The following is a 16300-nucleotide window of genomic DNA, read 5'->3' as shown; positions in this document are numbered from 1 at the left end:
TAGAAAGCTTTGTCTTCTACGGTTTGGCCGGGAGATATACAGTGTACCGCCTGACTGGGGTTATACAGCCTTACAGCTCCTTTGCTGAAGGACTTCAGCCAGCCATCACTGAAACCTGAACTCCTTCCCCTGGAAGTCTACAAAGCTCTGCTTGGTAAGGGTCGCTCGCGGAAGCCAGAAGCAGTTGGTACCGGGTGCAGGGGCTCCACGCCAACAGAGGCAAAGACAGACTGTCCAGATTAGAAGTTAAGGATTTCCCCATTAGTTACAGTTTATGAAGATAGTGCCTGTTCCCTGTGGACAAGATTGAGAGAGATCCAATAGACTATTAAGAAAGCCTTAAAGTACCTGTTTGTTTTTAATAATAAAGAACTTTGTTGAACATTTAAGCAATCTAAAGACTCTGTTTTAAGGAAATCCAAGGGCCTTTAATCTGAGGCAGCCCCGGCATCCCGTTGGGCACAGAGAGTTTGTGTCCTGTCTACAGTCTTATAGAATCATAGAATCAAAGAGTTGGAAGAGACCTCATGGGCCATCCAGTCCAACCCCATTCTGCCAAGAAGCAGGAATATTGCATTCAAATCACCCCTGACAGATGGCCATCCAGCCTCTGTTTAAAAGCTTCCAAAGAAGTCTACCTTATTTCTTTCACTCTTTTTCTGTTTGAATATTGTTCCCACTCTTTCCCTGTAACCCCATATTATCTGAAAACTTTAATAAAAATTTACTTCAAAAAAAAAAAAAAGCTTCCAAAGAAGGAGCCTCCACCACACTCCGGGGCAGAGAGTTCCACTGCTGAACGGCTCTCACAGTCAGGAAGTTCTTCCTCGTGTTCAGATGGAATCTCCTCTCTTGTAGTTTGAAGCCATTGTTCCGCGTCCTAGGCTCCAGGGAAGCAGAAAACAAGCTTGCTCCCTCCTCCCTGTGGCTTCCTCTCACATATTTATACATGGCTATCATATCTCCTCTCAGCCTTCTCTTCTTCAGGCTAAACATGCCCAGCTCCTTAAGCCGCTCCTCATAGGGCTTGTTCTCCAGACCTTTTGCACAGGCCCAGCGTGCGACAGCACAGCCATGTTGATTAGCATTGAATGGCCTGGCAGCTTCCTCCCTGGGGAATCCTTTGTTAGGAGGTGTTAGCTGGCCCTAGTTGTTTCCTGTCAGGATTTCCTGTTTTCTAAGTGTTGTCCTTTATTTATTTTATCTTATTTATTTTTGTGTGCGAGATAGCTATTTTTGTGTGTTGTTTTCCACATTTTCCCCCATTGGGAATGTTATCACTGAGGTAGAATCCGCCATTTTGTGCCCTGGCGCCTGAGATGCCGTCACTTCCGGTTATGGGAAAACTGCACCGTGGCGAGAGGAGAAGGGGCGGGGCTGCGGGTCTCTTGCCGCAGTCGAACTCCCGCCCTTTTCTCTCCCGTCACTCCTCGCTTCGAACCCCCTCCGTTTACGAGAAGAGGCAGCTCTAATACGCATGCGCGCTGCGCCAATGTGTCGCAGTGTTTGGCGGAGGAATACTGTGGATCCGAGAGGTGATTTGACAATATTTTTTCCGTGTCCCTTTTCTTGTTGGAAATGTTGAGAGAATACGAGAGAGAGCAGAGCAGGAAAGGCTCAGAGTAACGTCAGGAAGGGAAACAAAGGGAAACAACACACCCATCCGCACTAGGAATAGGGACTACTTTTCCTTGGAAGAAGATCCGCCCAGGCCTTGCATCCCTCCGCCTCTCAGCCGCCATTTTAGGAGACGCCGCTTGGGCAAGCGAGGCGCGGAGTGAGTCAGTCAGACAATCTTTCGGCCTCGAAGCAGGAGGAGCAGCGGAAGCCATGGCGGCCTCTGTGGGGAACGTGGCCGACAGCACAGGTATTCCTCGTCAAGGCCTGCCTGTTCATTTTCTCCCGCTTGGGACGAGGCCTCCTCAGTCTCGGGCCTGTTTTCTAGGCCACGCCGAGGATTGGGCCTAAAGGGGGGAGAGGTCGGAAACAATTGTGTCTGGGTCTGTGTGTGTGTGGTTGCTCCTTATATTCCACTCTATTAATAATTGATCGCTGAGGTTTCTCTTAGAAGGGATCTGTTGTTTTCTAAGGAGGCCGAGCACGTGCTTTCTGGCCTCTGACCTTTGGAATAAATCCCTTTAAAATCCCTGTTTAAAAAAACACAGCCTTGTGCTGAGTACAAGGATAGAACTCCTTTAAGAGGATTTAAAGTCGGAGGTCCTTTAGGCTGCCAGGATGTATTTGCTTTTTTCAATAAATACATTATTATACTAGCTGTCCCCTGCCACACGTTGCTGTGGCCCAGTATAGTGATCTGGAAAATAATGAGAAAGTGTTACTTTCTAACCTATGTAATGTCTTCATGCTTGTGAGTAAACAGTATTTCTTTCTGTTTCTTTGTCAGTGTTGATGTGGAGATTGTCTGGTTTGCCTACCCTGGAACAGGCAACATATCATTGTCCTTCTTTAGGGGTCCCTTTCAAACCTTTGATACTGCATCTGTCATCTATCTATCTATATATGCTCTGTGCATAATGAGTACCTTAAAAACAAAAGAACCAATGAACAAAATCACACCAAATTTGGCAACAAAACGTCTCACTACACAAGGAGTGACCATCACTCAAAAATTATGATTTTGTCATTTGGGAGTTGTAGTTGCTGGGATTTATAGTTCACCTACAATCAAAGAGCATTCTGAACTCCACCAATGATGGAATTGAACCAAACTTGGCACACAGGACTCCCATGACCAACAGAAAACACTAGAAGGGTTTGGTGGGCATTGGCCATGGGTTTGGGAGTTGTAGTTCACCTACATCCAGAGAGCACTGTGGACTCAAACAATGATGGATCTGGACCAAACCTGGCACAAATATTCCATATGCCCAAATATGAACACAGATTGAGTTTGAGGGAAATAGACCTTGACATTTGGGAGTTGTAGTTACTGGGATTTATAGTTCACCTACAATCAAAAAGCATTTTGATCCCCTCAAATGAGAGAATTGGGGCAAACTTCCCACACAGAAGCCCCATGACCAACAGAAAATACTTAAGGGCATCCAGTCCAACTCCCTTCACCAGGGCAAGAAAACATAATCAAAGCCCTCCTGACAAAGAGCCATTCAGCCATAGATATAGATAGATGTATATGATTCACACACACACAGATATAATATCCTAGATTTGAAAGGGACCCCTAAAGAAGGACAATTATATGTTTCCGAGTAGGCAAACCAAACAATCTCCACATCAACAGTGACAAAGAAACAGCAAGAAATACTGCTTTACCTACAAGCATAAAGGAATTACATATATTAAAAACTAGCATTTTCTCATTACTTTATTTTCCAGATCACCAGACTCGGCCACAGCAACGCGTGGCAGGGGACAGCTAGTATACATATATTTGTGTGTGTGAATGGCCAGATGGCCCTTTGTTAGGAGGGCTTTGATTATGTTTTCTTGCCCTGGTGAAGGGAGTTGGACTGGGTGGCCTTAAGGCAGCATTTCTCAACGTGGGAAGTCAAGACGGGGGGGGGGGGAGGTCACCAGGGGGGTGTCAGAAGGGTCACAAAAAACCACCATAATACACAGTATTTTCTGTTGGTCATGAGGGTTTGTGTGGGAAGTTTGCCCCAATTCTGTCGTCGTTGGGGTTCAGAATGCTCCTTGATTGTAGGTGAACTATAAATCCCAGTAACTACAACTCCCAAATGTTAAGGTCTATTTTCCCCAAACGCTATCTGTGTTTATATTTGGACATATGGAGTATTCGTGCCAAGTTTGGTCCAGATCCATCATTGTTTGAGTCAACAAAAACAAAGATACACACTACATAAGCCAAAATTTGACAAATTAATAAATTATAACATGCCACCGTACCATTAAAAGTTCCCTGACTCTCAGGCCATTAAGGATAATATTAAAAAGACTTATCCTAGGGTCCCAAAAATTCCATTTCCTTTAGGCCATGTTAAAATATTGCCGGTCCAAAATAGCATTCCAAAAAATATACAATTACAGTAGAGTCTTGTTTATCCAACGTTCTATTATCTAACACAGTCCATTGTTGGAGATATAAATAATCCTTGTTTGGTTTGATTCTAAATTTGTAAATACCGTAATTACTACATAATTTTACTGTGTATTGAACTGCTTTTTCAGTTGATTTGTTGTCAAACATGATGTATTGGTGCATACTTTGTAAAATTGTAACATAATCATAATGTAATTTTACATTTAATAGGCTTTTCTTTAAGCCCTCCTTATTATCCAACATTTTCACTTATACAACATTCTGCCGGCCCGTTTATGTTGGATAAGTGAGATTCTTCTGTACTTGTATCTATCTGGCCATTGCCTGTTGTTGAATTTCAGAAAAGGCCTGGTTCCATAGAAAGGTTTTAACTAAAACAAACATATTAAATTGACACCAAACCATCATCCAAAAATAGTACAGTAATTATTCACTGTGTTCCAGACTTCTCTATACCATTCTTCCAGTTGAATTTTGCTTTTATCTTCTCATTTTTTTGCAGTTATCAGTCTCACTGCTGTTAATAGGTTGGAAATAAATTCATTCACTTCTTGTGAAGATAAAATACTATCATACAATGATAATAATGCTATTTCTGGTGTACCTTTTATTATACATTATTATATCTCACCTTCTTGAGAAATACAAGCAGGACATAATATTACTTAATATAATAATATTATTAATAATTCATAGGTGACGCCTGCTAGCAGGATCTGGTTACCAAATATGGCTTTTGGAAATGGAAGAAGTTCCACTTATTAATCTGTAATCTTTTCTACTACTAATAATAGTAATATAATAATAACGCTCCATCCAGTCATGCCAGCCACATGACCTTTGAGGCACCTATGGACAATGCCAGCTCTTGTTTGGGTCTTCGGCTTAGAAATTGAAATGAGCACCACCCCCCAGCATCGGACATAACTAGACTTAATGTCAAGGGGAAACCTTTATCTTTACATTAATAATACCATTTTATTTATATGTCTCTTTCAATCTTGCGAGAGACTCAAAGTGGTGAACAGAACTGTGCTACAAGCTGTACCATTTACAGTATTATTCAAGACTATGAAACACTAAAATCGAATTAAACCAAGCAATTTGTAAAATATTATGTGCATGCATTTATACCTTGCTTTTCTCTCTCTCAAAGGAGATACAAAGCGGCTAACACGGAAAATAATACAAATGTGTAAACAGTAACCCTATGTAACACTTTTTGTCCCTGGGTTATAAATGTCATTTTGTAATTGGTTCTATCATAAAAGCATGGAAAAAGTGGATCAAAGTGCAAAAACTTTGTTGCTGTGAGAGACGAACTGCAGTACAGTTTGCTCTAGTTTTTCAAGGAATACATGATAAAAGAGTCAAATCAATTGCAACATAGTTTGTCAGCCACAAAAACGAAGTTTGTGGAATAGAACAACAACTTTCAAAGTAAGTATTGCACAATTAAACAGGAAATAGCACTTTTCAAACCAGGAACAGGACAAAAAACCAAATTATGTTACATAGTGTAATTGCATGTGTCTGAAAAAACTCAGTCACTTGCTGGATCTGGGCACAAAAAACCTTTGTGTTCCCAGTCCAATTCCTGGCCTGACTCAACAATGAAGGGAGGTGTTATGGGTTTTCTTCTTGCAACTTCCCCACATTGCTAGCTTGGCCTTGTTTCCATCAACTGAGGTAGTTTTCACATCTAAAAGGTGAGGGTATTTAGCAATTGTGTCAGATCCAGCACTGATCTTTCTCTGGAGGGTTTGAAGCAGAGGCTGGGTGCCATCTGTTGGGAGGGCTTGGATGGTGTCTTCCTGCACAGCAGAAGGGAGTTGGGCTGGATGGCCTTTGGTGTTTCTTCCAAGTCTAGGATTCTGTCGTTCTATTATTATTACATCATGTACTGGAGCCCCCGATGGCACAGTGGGTTAAACCCCTGTGCCAGCAGAACTGAAGACCGACAGGTCGCAGGTTCGAAGCCGGGGAGAGGCGGATGAGCTCCCTCTATCAGCTCCAGCTCCTCATGCGGGGACATGAGAGAAGCCTCCCACAAGGATGATAAAAACATCAAATCATCCAGGCATCCCCTGGGCAACATCCTTGCAGACGGCCATTCTCTCACACCAGGAGCGACTTGCAGTTTCTCAGGTCGCTCCTGACACGACAAAAAAACAAACAAACATCATGTCCTAAAATTTGAAAAAAATCTGTACTGGATTGAAAGTATTCCTTTTAATTATGCAGTACTTGCTTTAAAAGTAGTTTTTATACTCCAGAATCTTCCTTTTTGTGACTGTTGAATTGGTTTAGACTCAATGAGATTAATTGAAAAACTATAGCAAAATGTGCTGCAGGATGTCAATTCCACAAAATCAAAGTTTTCATTTTAGTAAACTTTCCCATGTTTCTCTGATAGAACTACTTAGAAAATGACATTTACAACCTGTTTCATAGTGTTACTAAGTGGAGGCTGGATGGCCATCTGTCAGGGAGGGGTTGGCTGGTGTCTTCCTACCTGGCAGAAGAGAGTTGGACTGAATTTCCATTGAGGTCTCTTCCATCTCTAGGATTTTATGATTTAGAGAAAAAAGAATCCTCTGCATCCTTATTCTGAAAGTCTTTTCTCAAGCACATTTATAAGCCTCCAAAGAGGGTTCCATCCCTCGGATATTATGGACCTAGGATCTATGCAGAATGTCAGAGGTTCACAGGTAAAAGCAACTGGCCTCTAAATGATAGGTCAGAATGATTGGTCCAGTTAGTACTGGATGGTCATATCTCTGGCATCCTACCTGGGGAGTGTGAGTGCATGCTCTCACTTTCTTTTTGCTCGAAGCTAGGTGTTTATAATAATGTGCATAATAATTTGTTTTTACAAAGTGCTTGGTCTAATTCAGTTTTAGTGTTTACAGTCATTAGAAGTTATATTGTATATGGTACAGCTTTTAGCACTGTTCACCGCTTTGAGTCTTTGGCAAGAGAGAAAAAGAGGCATATAAATAAATTGAGATTATTATTATTTCTACAACAAGTTACAGTGGAACTTTTTGCAGATGAATAAGTGCAGTCTTCTGAATTGGGGGCACTGTCCTATAAATGGTCTCCGGGGACACTCAGTACAAGTAGACCTTTCTTATTTTATGTAACATCTTATGGAATGGGAGCATATTCAGAGAGGACACGAGGATGTATAGGAATCCCTGGGGGAAGTGTTTTTCCGTTGATAGAAGCAGTTGACAGTCTTTCTCAAGAGGCTGTAGTTAATTTGGAGCAGAAAAGACTGTGTACTTACTGGAAAGATGCACACCTTCTTTGCACACATTGTGTTCTTCTCTCAGAAAAAAAAATGAGTTAACTCCTGTTCAGGTTTTATAGCAGGAAGAATACACAGCCCCTACTTGCAAATAGTTATACAGGGGAGCAGCTGTTTGCTGAGGCTAGGAGTGTTGTTTACGCTTGGCCTCCTGATAGAGTGCAGGGTGGGTTCTGAGTCTATCTAAATGCAGGATGTGGGCCATAGATAAGTAGCTGCAAACTCACTCTGGCAGACGACATCTCATGATACCAGACCTGGGTCTTTTTTCTAAAGGGACCCATCTTGGATTTGGTGCTTTTTTCCTAACATGAATCTATTCTCAATCTATTGAATTATCTGGGTGTTGTGAATCAACAGAGTCCTTTTTTATAGGGGCCTTCACAGTTACTCTGGTCCTATGCTTTGCAATGCAGGTAGTCCCTGAGTTACAGACAAGATAGGTTCTGTAGGTTTGTTCTTAAGTTGAATTCGAATGTTCACCAGAACAGATACATGTTTTAAGTGTAACAGTTTTGGATAGCTCAGGGTAGGGTTAACATGCCTATGGTGTTTTGTTTTACTGTCCGTGCCCCTGTTCAGAATATTTTGCCTCACTGTCTGTCCCTGTGATGATTGGATTTTGAAAAATGTGGCTTGTTCAGGAAAGAAGGATTGGTGAGAAACCTTCAGTGGAGACCATTTTTCTCCATGATATCTCTTCCAGAAGTGAATTTCCTTTCCGATGAATACATTTCTCTATTACTTCCTGTTGTGTCAGCCCCCTGTTACTCAGATTTAAGTTGAATGTCTGTAACTTGGGGACTGCCTGTATACCTTTCATATACACTCATTATGTGTCTCAAGGGAGCCTGTGTCCCCCCAAAGTAATCTCAGAAAAAAAATTGGGAATACCTCAGTATACTTAGCTGTGGTTTTAAAACATGAAATGTGTTACAGTTGATATAGTTGCTTCAGATCAGGATAGGCAAGTGTTGGTGCCTCCAAGTGATGGTGGACTGTAGCTCGTGGCACCTCAACTTCAAAGGAAACCAATGTGTAGTATCAACAAAAGTTATCACCTGCTTTTGTTTTATAAAGGAAAAGAAGTTTAGTGTACCCTTTTTATCCTTCATTACAGAATATTGGTTACATTTGCTCCCTTTGTTCAATAAAATTACTAACAGTAAATAAATAACCATTGTGTGGAAACAGAATAACAGAGAGCCCATTTTTAAATGTTTTTTAAAAAAACATAACTGCACAGATTCCAAACATGCTAAAGCTGACCCAATTAGCTGTGAACCATTGGAGCACTTTTGTACCAAAAAGTCCATAAAACTAATGACATTGTTGTGGACTGAAATGTGCCCTGACTGTTCCAGTTACTGATATGTAACATATGAATGAATAGTTGTAACAGTGGCATTTGCAAAGACATTGGGGGGGGGGGGGCTTAAAAATAAGCTCAGTACCAACTCTGCGATTCCAGCAAGTTGGCAAAAACACAGCCCCTTGAGTTCTGTAAAATCTTATTGTCAACACAGGTTTCTGTTTTTAAAACTAGATAGCACTATGCAGTTTAAAAGCTCAGAAATTTCATGTGTCGGCTTGATCCATGGGGCTTGTTTGGGAAACTTACAATACACCTCCAGCATGAAAGGAAAATTACAGAGAAGTAGAGGCTATGGAGACAAGTTTCCGTTTTGTAAATTTCCTTTGAGATTTTGCTCCTAGCAGCATATTTGCTCTTGCTTCCTTGGTTGTGATTGTTATACCCAAAGCTCTGTTGTTCTGAAGCTGAGCAATAGCAAGTTTCTTAACTGTGTGTAAAGGTGTCCAGGAATGGGTTATAGCCCTCCAGTTTATGCCATGTTGTGGAAGAGAGGGCTAATATCCTGTACTCACAAACACAAATATGCGAGTCTTGTGAAATTTAGGCAATCTTTTAAATTTTTCATCACCCTTTACAATCTGATACATTTTAAATATGATGCTTTTTCTCCAAGACAGTCTCCCCATCACTGCTGATTAAGACTTGGGATAAAAGTAGTTCCAGTCCAAAACGCTTGGAGGAAAAACAACTGTGAGGGAGATTAGTCTGAGAGATGCTTAATTAGCCCAAGATCACTCATTGAGCTTCATGGCTGAGTAGACATTTCAACCATAATGTCCTGATTTTTTACTATTACGTTCCTAACCCTTATAGCAGTTTGACTTTGCTGCCTCTTGTTTGCAACTAACCTCTCAATTGATTGTTTCTGTTCTTAAGAATAACACTGCTTTCTCTCCATCTTTGGCTCTCTGCTCTTCTCCTTGCTCTGCAAGCAAGGTGTCCTTTTGTCTGTCTCTTTGTGTTGGCTTTCAGCTGCTGCTTCTATTACATCACCTTTCTTTGAGGTTAATCCATCATGGTATTATGAGTGGGCAGCAGGCCTGGCTAAGGGACTCCCATTAAGCATTACATCGGGAGGAAATGCATAGACTATGGGTTATAAGTGATTGAGGAAGGGCCTTGGCAATGGGTAGTTGATCAGTCAGTGAGTTGATCAGTCAGTGAGGCTTTGGTCATGTTTTGTGAGGGGGAACCTTGATTCATTTTACAAGAAGATTTTACTGGAGGCAGAAGCTGTATGATTCGAGCTGTCACTTCTGCTAAATAGAAGCATGAAAAGATCTAGAAGATACTGTGTTCATTTGATAGGTACATTTTATGTTGTGTCTTTCATTGCATGAAACATTTTTAATTTTTTCATTGTTTTAACTACTTTGAGAAAAACAAAGTTGTGGCACAGTGGAGTTTTAACTATCTTCAGGGGGAAAAAACCCAGTTGTGAAATAGACCAAGCCTTGTATTATGATACATTCTTTGGGAAATAGCAGTTATCATTAAAGAGAGGATGGCTATGGAAATTTCCGAGAGAGATATGCAGGTCTTATTTTTCAAGTGTTTTGTGGCATAGGAAAAATTGAGTTGGATGTGGAAAGAAGAATGGGCGTAGGGAGCAGCTCAAGGGCTTTGAAGCCTAGTTCATTATTAAGCCAGAGAACCTGTTATTTTCATGGAGAAGGTCTGTTTCTGTTTAAGCATGCAGTATCCCTGGGTTTTTACATTATATCAAGCACTTCACCTTTTAATTTGTGCACCATAGCTTGCCAGTTTTTGTTCCCATTTTCTAATTTTTTGTTTCTCCTCCCCGAATGTTTTGGTGACTCTTCAGAACCAACGAAACGTATGCTTTCCTTCCAAGGGCTAGCGGAGTTGGCTCACCGGGAGTATCAAGCAGGAGACTTCGAAGCTGCAGAAAGGCACTGCATGCAGCTGTGGCGACAAGAGCCCGACAACACCGGCGTGCTCTTGTTGCTCTCGTCCATCCACTTCCAGTGTCGCAGACTGGACAGGTAGGCTGAGAGATGCTGCGTCTTTACGCAGATGTCATGATATGGTTTTAATAGTTGTCTGGTTCTGTGAGGGTCCATGTGTTGCTTGCATTTAATTGAATAAGCCAAAAAAGTTGATAATCCTTTCTCTTATTTAATTTATCTTGGGTGAATTCAAGAATAATTGCCTGTGTTGTAGAAGTGTTGTGTTTACTCATTCCTTTGACAAATGAGCAACATGGTCTAATGACTGAGAATGCAAAATAGTAAATAATATCATCTCAGAATACTGGTTTTCAAAATTTAGAGACAGACTGAGAGGGGAAAAGTTTATTTCAAACTTTTCCATTGCCTGAATTTTGCTTTTGAGAATTCTGTCAATCAGATAGGATGCTGCTGTTCAATATATTTTACAAGAGACACTTCAAAGAATCCTCCCTCTTTGTCCTTTGCTTCCAAGGTCTGCTCACTTCAGCACTTTGGCAATCAAGCAGAATCCCTTGCTGGCAGAAGCCTACTCCAACCTGGGGAACGTGTACAAGGAACGTGGACAACTGCAGGAAGCCATTGAACACTATCGGCACGCCCTGCGCCTCAAGCCAGACTTCATTGACGGATACATCAACCTTGCTGCTGCTTTGGTAGCTGCAGGTGATATGGAAGGAGCGGTGCAGGCATATGTTTCCGCCCTGCAGTACAACCCTGTAAGTTGAATTCTGCCTGGAAGATGGCACATTTCTTTGAAAAGCATGAGCAAAAAGAGTGTTTGACTTTCCAAACTGTTGACATGAAGTTTCAATAGCTTTATCATCAATTCTCATTGTGCAGCTGTAGTTATTCTGCAGTTAAGATGATCTTACGTCAAAACAAGGTCTGCCCACCATTCTATCCTATTATTTAGTTGGATTTGATAATGTACATGCATCCTGGTAGTTTGTAAGGCTATTTTAAAAATGTGCACAGATAGGTGACCCCAGTCTTATTCTGTCCATGCCAAGGGTGGGTTACTTCTCAAGGCTGAGGTGCCTCATTGAATTTCCTGGAGCCTAACTTGAGGTCAGACTGCCAGTGGATGTTCCACCAAAAGTAAAATTATGCAACCATTGCCAAATGGTTGCCACTGAGATTCATTTGGTGCCATAGAGCCCTGCAAGGAAGGCAGGGGTCTCATCATAATTTCAGGGTTGGATATGGAGGCAATGGCTGTAGGCCCTGATTGTGTGGATGCAAGGGCTTCTGCAAACCATGAATAAACGTGACGGCAATGCTACCCACACCTGCTCTTTCTTTTCTATTCCAGTGATACCTACATTGCTTGTGTTTCCTCTTTTTCTGCTTTTGTTTGTGGACAGGTTGTTCTGGATGGTAGTTCTGAACAACAACTAATTAACAGCTGTATATTGTATACAGGAAAATGCTGTATGTGTAGAGGAGAGGGGTCAAACTTGTGACCACTCAGATGTTAAGGATTTCAGCACACAGAAGCTCCAGCTAGCTTGTTCAATGGCCAGGAATTCTGGAATCTGAAGTCCAAAACTCCTGAGAGCCAAAAATTTGACATGATTGCTTTAGAAGTTAATGTATTAAAGAAGTTAATGCATTAATGTATTAAATTTTGCGAATTACTTCTCATTAGCAATGATTAAAATTGCTGAAAGCATACTAGAAAACGTGCAAATGTGAGTAGATCAATAGGTATCACTTCGGTGGGAAGGTAACAGTGCTCCATGCAGTCATGCCGGCCACATGCCTTTGGAGGTGTCTACAGACAGCGTCGGCTCTTTGGCTTAGAAATGGAGATGAGCACCACCCCCCAGAGTCAGACACGACTGGACTTAATGTCAAAAGGAAACCTTTACCTTTTTATACTTAATATCCAAAGTCACTTTGTGACTGAAATGTCACCATCTGCTACTCAAATCCGAGGTGTGATAATAATGCAAAATTAAACCAGGAGATTTAAAATTGGAGGGTTTTTTTGGGGGGGGGGGGGGGTAGATGAGCACCACGCCCCAGAGTCGGACACGACTGGACTTAATGTCAGGGCAAACCTTTACCTTTTAAAATGTCTCTTGTGTGAACCTACCGTTTGAATCCAGTGTCAGGGCTGACACCATCCCTTTGCTTTCCAGGACTTGTACTGTGTGCGTAGTGACCTGGGGAATCTGCTCAAAGCCCTGGGTCGCTTGGAAGAAGCCAAGGTAGGTGTTCTGTAGAATGAGTTTTAAACCTCAGTCTTTTGAAAAGTGTGAACGCTTGCACCACGTCTCCAGTGCTCCTTTTGACCTGCAAGAGTCCCAAGAAAATGGCTGGAAGCCGAAGGCCCTGAGTTGCCTCAGGGTAGTTGCAGGGCACGATACATGGCTTGCCCGTATTAACGCTTGGCCTCAGACAAGAAATTGAACGTTGAGCCTTGCTGCAGGACTTAGACTTTTCTGTTCTGTGACGTGACTGGCAGGGGCACCACGATTCTCTGATCTGGAAATAAGCATTGCTTTCAAACTGAGGCTTGCCTGCTGTTGATGCCAGGCCAGTGACTTAGTCCGTGACTCCTGTGCGAAGCAGGTGCTCTTCTAAAGTCCTTTGTGGCTTGTAAGTGGAGAAGAACCTTATCGGATGTTATGCTGTAAATATGGCATTTGAAGAAAGGAAAAAATCTTACTATTCTTTAACCTTTCCCCCCCTATCTTTACAGTGGAAGAAAGGCTAGCAAACAGTGGTAGTTTCCGTTTGGTTCCTTAAAAATAATCTTTGTTGCCCAAATGACACACGGCTGGTTTGTTTGGAAAATGAACTGATCAAAGAAAAACGTGCTGTAACAGTAAGTGGAAAGGTGGCTTCTAGCAGTCTGGTTTCCAGCCAAGAATTTGAACACCGCGAGGGTTGTAAAACTCTTGGCGTTCACAAAACGTGGGGTTGCCAAACAAACGATCCCTGAAATGGTCTTGTTACAAGCCACCTTACGCATCCGCGCAGCCGGGGTGAAGAGTGTGGAGGAGCCAGAAGGGCCTCCGATGCCTTCGCTTCAAGCCCCACGCGCATGCTACCAAGTGGAGTGTGTCTGGAGTGTAGCTCTCTTGCTGGCTGCTGTGCTGCGATTGGGGGAGGAAGAAGGCGGCCCAATTAGTGACGGAGCAAATGGGGGCCGGCTTTCGAAGCGCAAATTGGGCACATAGCTTCATTCCTGGATCAGAATTTTTTCCTGGGGGGTGCCGAAATGTCTTTTTGAAAAGACGGACATGATGCTCAGCTTGTCAGGTGGACAACTAACACGGATTGCACTCCACTGCCGCTTTTAGTGTGACTGGTGTATAGGCCGAGACACTGCGCCTGCCTTAGAGGTTGCTGACTTCTTTATTTCAGAGCTCTGGAGACACCTAGCTTGACAGTGTTACTCTGGTTTTTGTGAGAAGGAACTCCACCAAACAGAGGAAAAGAAAGAACGATATATTACATTGCAATGTATTTCTTTGGCTATCAGTGCATTTGTAAGCTCAAACCAGCTATGTTTTGCTATTTGAAGTGAAATTTAAATTTCTGCATAAGTTCCAGAGCCTTTCTTCCAACACGCCCTGCTGTTTGCAGTAGCCCTGATTAACCCTGTCCCTTCTGCATGTCTCCCATGTTACAGACACACTGCCCTCCACCCCATGTGTTAGACATGTCCAGAGATTTTCAATTGCTTTGTTGGAACTTTTTACTAATGATCTTGTTTTATTTTCTCTCTTGTTTTTGGTTTTTCACCATTGATATTGTATTTAGAAGGTTTCAGGTGGGTGAAACCTCCTTTTCCATGCGTAAGGTGCCTCGCTGAAGGGAGCTCGAGGCCTGGATCTAGGGCAGACACACTCCTCCTCCTCCTCTTCCAGCAAGGAACGCACCGAAAACTCTCATGAGAAATATGGTAACGGGTTTGTAACTGCCACAACAAAACCATTTGCCTCCATGCCTGAATCTTCTGTCTTGTGGCTTCAGAAACAGCTTAAGTATTTAATGTACAAGCAAGTAATGTTAGAGAAACTATTAATTTTTTTTAATAATCCTAGCCACAATTCTTTCAAAGAAATAAAAGTAAAAGTAAATTATATAAAAGCTGTAAAAGAAATAATTGGAAATACTTTGTAGTTAAAAAGCTTCTAACTCTTCCTGGTTGTTCATTTTTTTCCTTTTTTCTTCTTTGTTTGGATTGCAGCGTTCTGCTCTTCTGATGATGCGCTGTGATCCTGCAGTAGCGCAAAGGCTGCGCGGCGGAAATGCGCATTGCGTGCGAATGAGCCCTCGTGAATGGTGGGTGGGATGGGTTCTCTAACAGGCAGGCCCCTCCCCTCACAAAAAGCCCTGTGCAGTTGGATTTGTGCGGATAAGCATTGGCTTCTGTTGCACTCCTGATTCCACACCTAAATTGAAATGCTGCTTTTCTTCTCCCACCGGGGCCTGCCTGGTAGATCAGTCCATTCGACCGGCCCTTCACAGCCTCCCAGGGCATCCAACAAAGCGCAGCAGTTGGCAGCGATGGCGCAGCAGCGGCGGCGGCGTGCTGTTAGGGTGCGCTGGCGACTTCTTGCGCTCGCATTACAGGGACCTGAACCTTCGTGCAAACCTGTCATTGGAGGTTTCAGGGGCTGGAGGAGTGTCAGGATGTGGGTCTTGAAATTGGATGGTTAAAGGATTCACCAGAATTTAAAATTAGTACATGTTTGTCTGTGGATCTTGGTTTTTGTAAAGAATCTCTTACGCTCAAATGAGAATGAGAAATCAACTGAAACCATGCCTGGTGTTGTATCCTGTTTTTCTTAAGAAGTCTATACATATAGTGTACATAGTACCTGCAGTATGTTTTATACATGGGCTATGGACCATCTTCACAGCTGCTAGGCTTCAGCCAGCTTGCTAATCAAACCATGGCAAAAGGTGAAGAATTGCGTAGATTGAACAGGAAAACAGTTTCTCTTGGGCTTCTGATGGGGAGAAGGAGGATGAAGGTCCTGAAGAAATGCTAAGAGACTGGTCAGTGAATGGAGTGGCATAACTGACAATGGTGGATTTGCACCTGGGTTTTGGTTTGCGCCGGCGCAGGATCAAGCAGCTGTTTACAGCATATTAGTTTTGGCGCAAGCAAGCCTATACTGCAGGATCACTTTTGACCGGTTGGAGAAGGCATGCTAACACCTTTTTTCTCTCCCTTCTCTTTTGTGCAAATACTCCCTTCCCTCTGTATCTACCTTATCTGTGACCCTTCCAAGGCCTGTTATTTGAAGGCAATTGAGACTCAGCCCAATTTTGCAGTAGCCTGGAGTAACCTTGGCTGCGTGTTCAATGCGCAAGGAGAAATCTGGCTCGCCATCCATCACTTTGAAAAGGTAACTGCTTCATTCTGTTGTGCTGAAAATAAATGTGTCACAGTAATTCTGTATCTGCATAGGGCATTACTTGTGTACCTGAAGGCATGGGTTTGTAATGAGTGCAAAGGCAATGCTTAGAAATTGAGAGGAAGAATAAGACAGAGGATCTACTGTGTTTACTTGAGTCTAATGTATTGGGCAGAATGGCTTATTAACCAAAAGCCCGCTCCATAAATGCACAAC

At 42.4% G+C, this 16300-nt stretch overlaps 1 protein-coding gene across 2 annotated transcripts in view; it reads left to right on the top strand.

The window, feature by feature from the left end:
- The first annotated feature begins 1733 nt into the window (after positions 1 to 1733).
- OGT (O-linked N-acetylglucosamine (GlcNAc) transferase) overlaps positions 1734 to 16300 on the top strand; it is a 29321-nt gene continuing 14754 nt past the window's right edge. Inside the window, exons 1-5 of one of the 2 annotated variants that reach the window (XM_067471601.1) lie at positions 1734 to 1867; positions 10586 to 10736; positions 11176 to 11419; positions 12848 to 12916; positions 15959 to 16075. In XM_067471601.1, the coding sequence (XP_067327702.1) occupies positions 1831 to 1867; positions 10586 to 10736; positions 11176 to 11419; positions 12848 to 12916; positions 15959 to 16075 (618 nt within the window). In that variant the 5' untranslated portion in view covers positions 1734 to 1830. Of the gene's footprint in view, positions 1868 to 10555; positions 10737 to 11175; positions 11420 to 12847; positions 12917 to 15958; positions 16076 to 16300 lie in introns of both variants that reach the window. The other variant, XM_067471600.1, reaches the window with a different exon arrangement.

Source organism: Anolis sagrei, chromosome 10 (genome assembly GCF_037176765.1).
Source record: "Anolis sagrei isolate rAnoSag1 chromosome 10, rAnoSag1.mat, whole genome shotgun sequence".
NCBI lineage: Eukaryota > Metazoa > Chordata > Lepidosauria > Squamata > Dactyloidae > Anolis > Anolis sagrei.
This window is presented reverse-complemented; position numbering and strand designations above follow the sequence as displayed.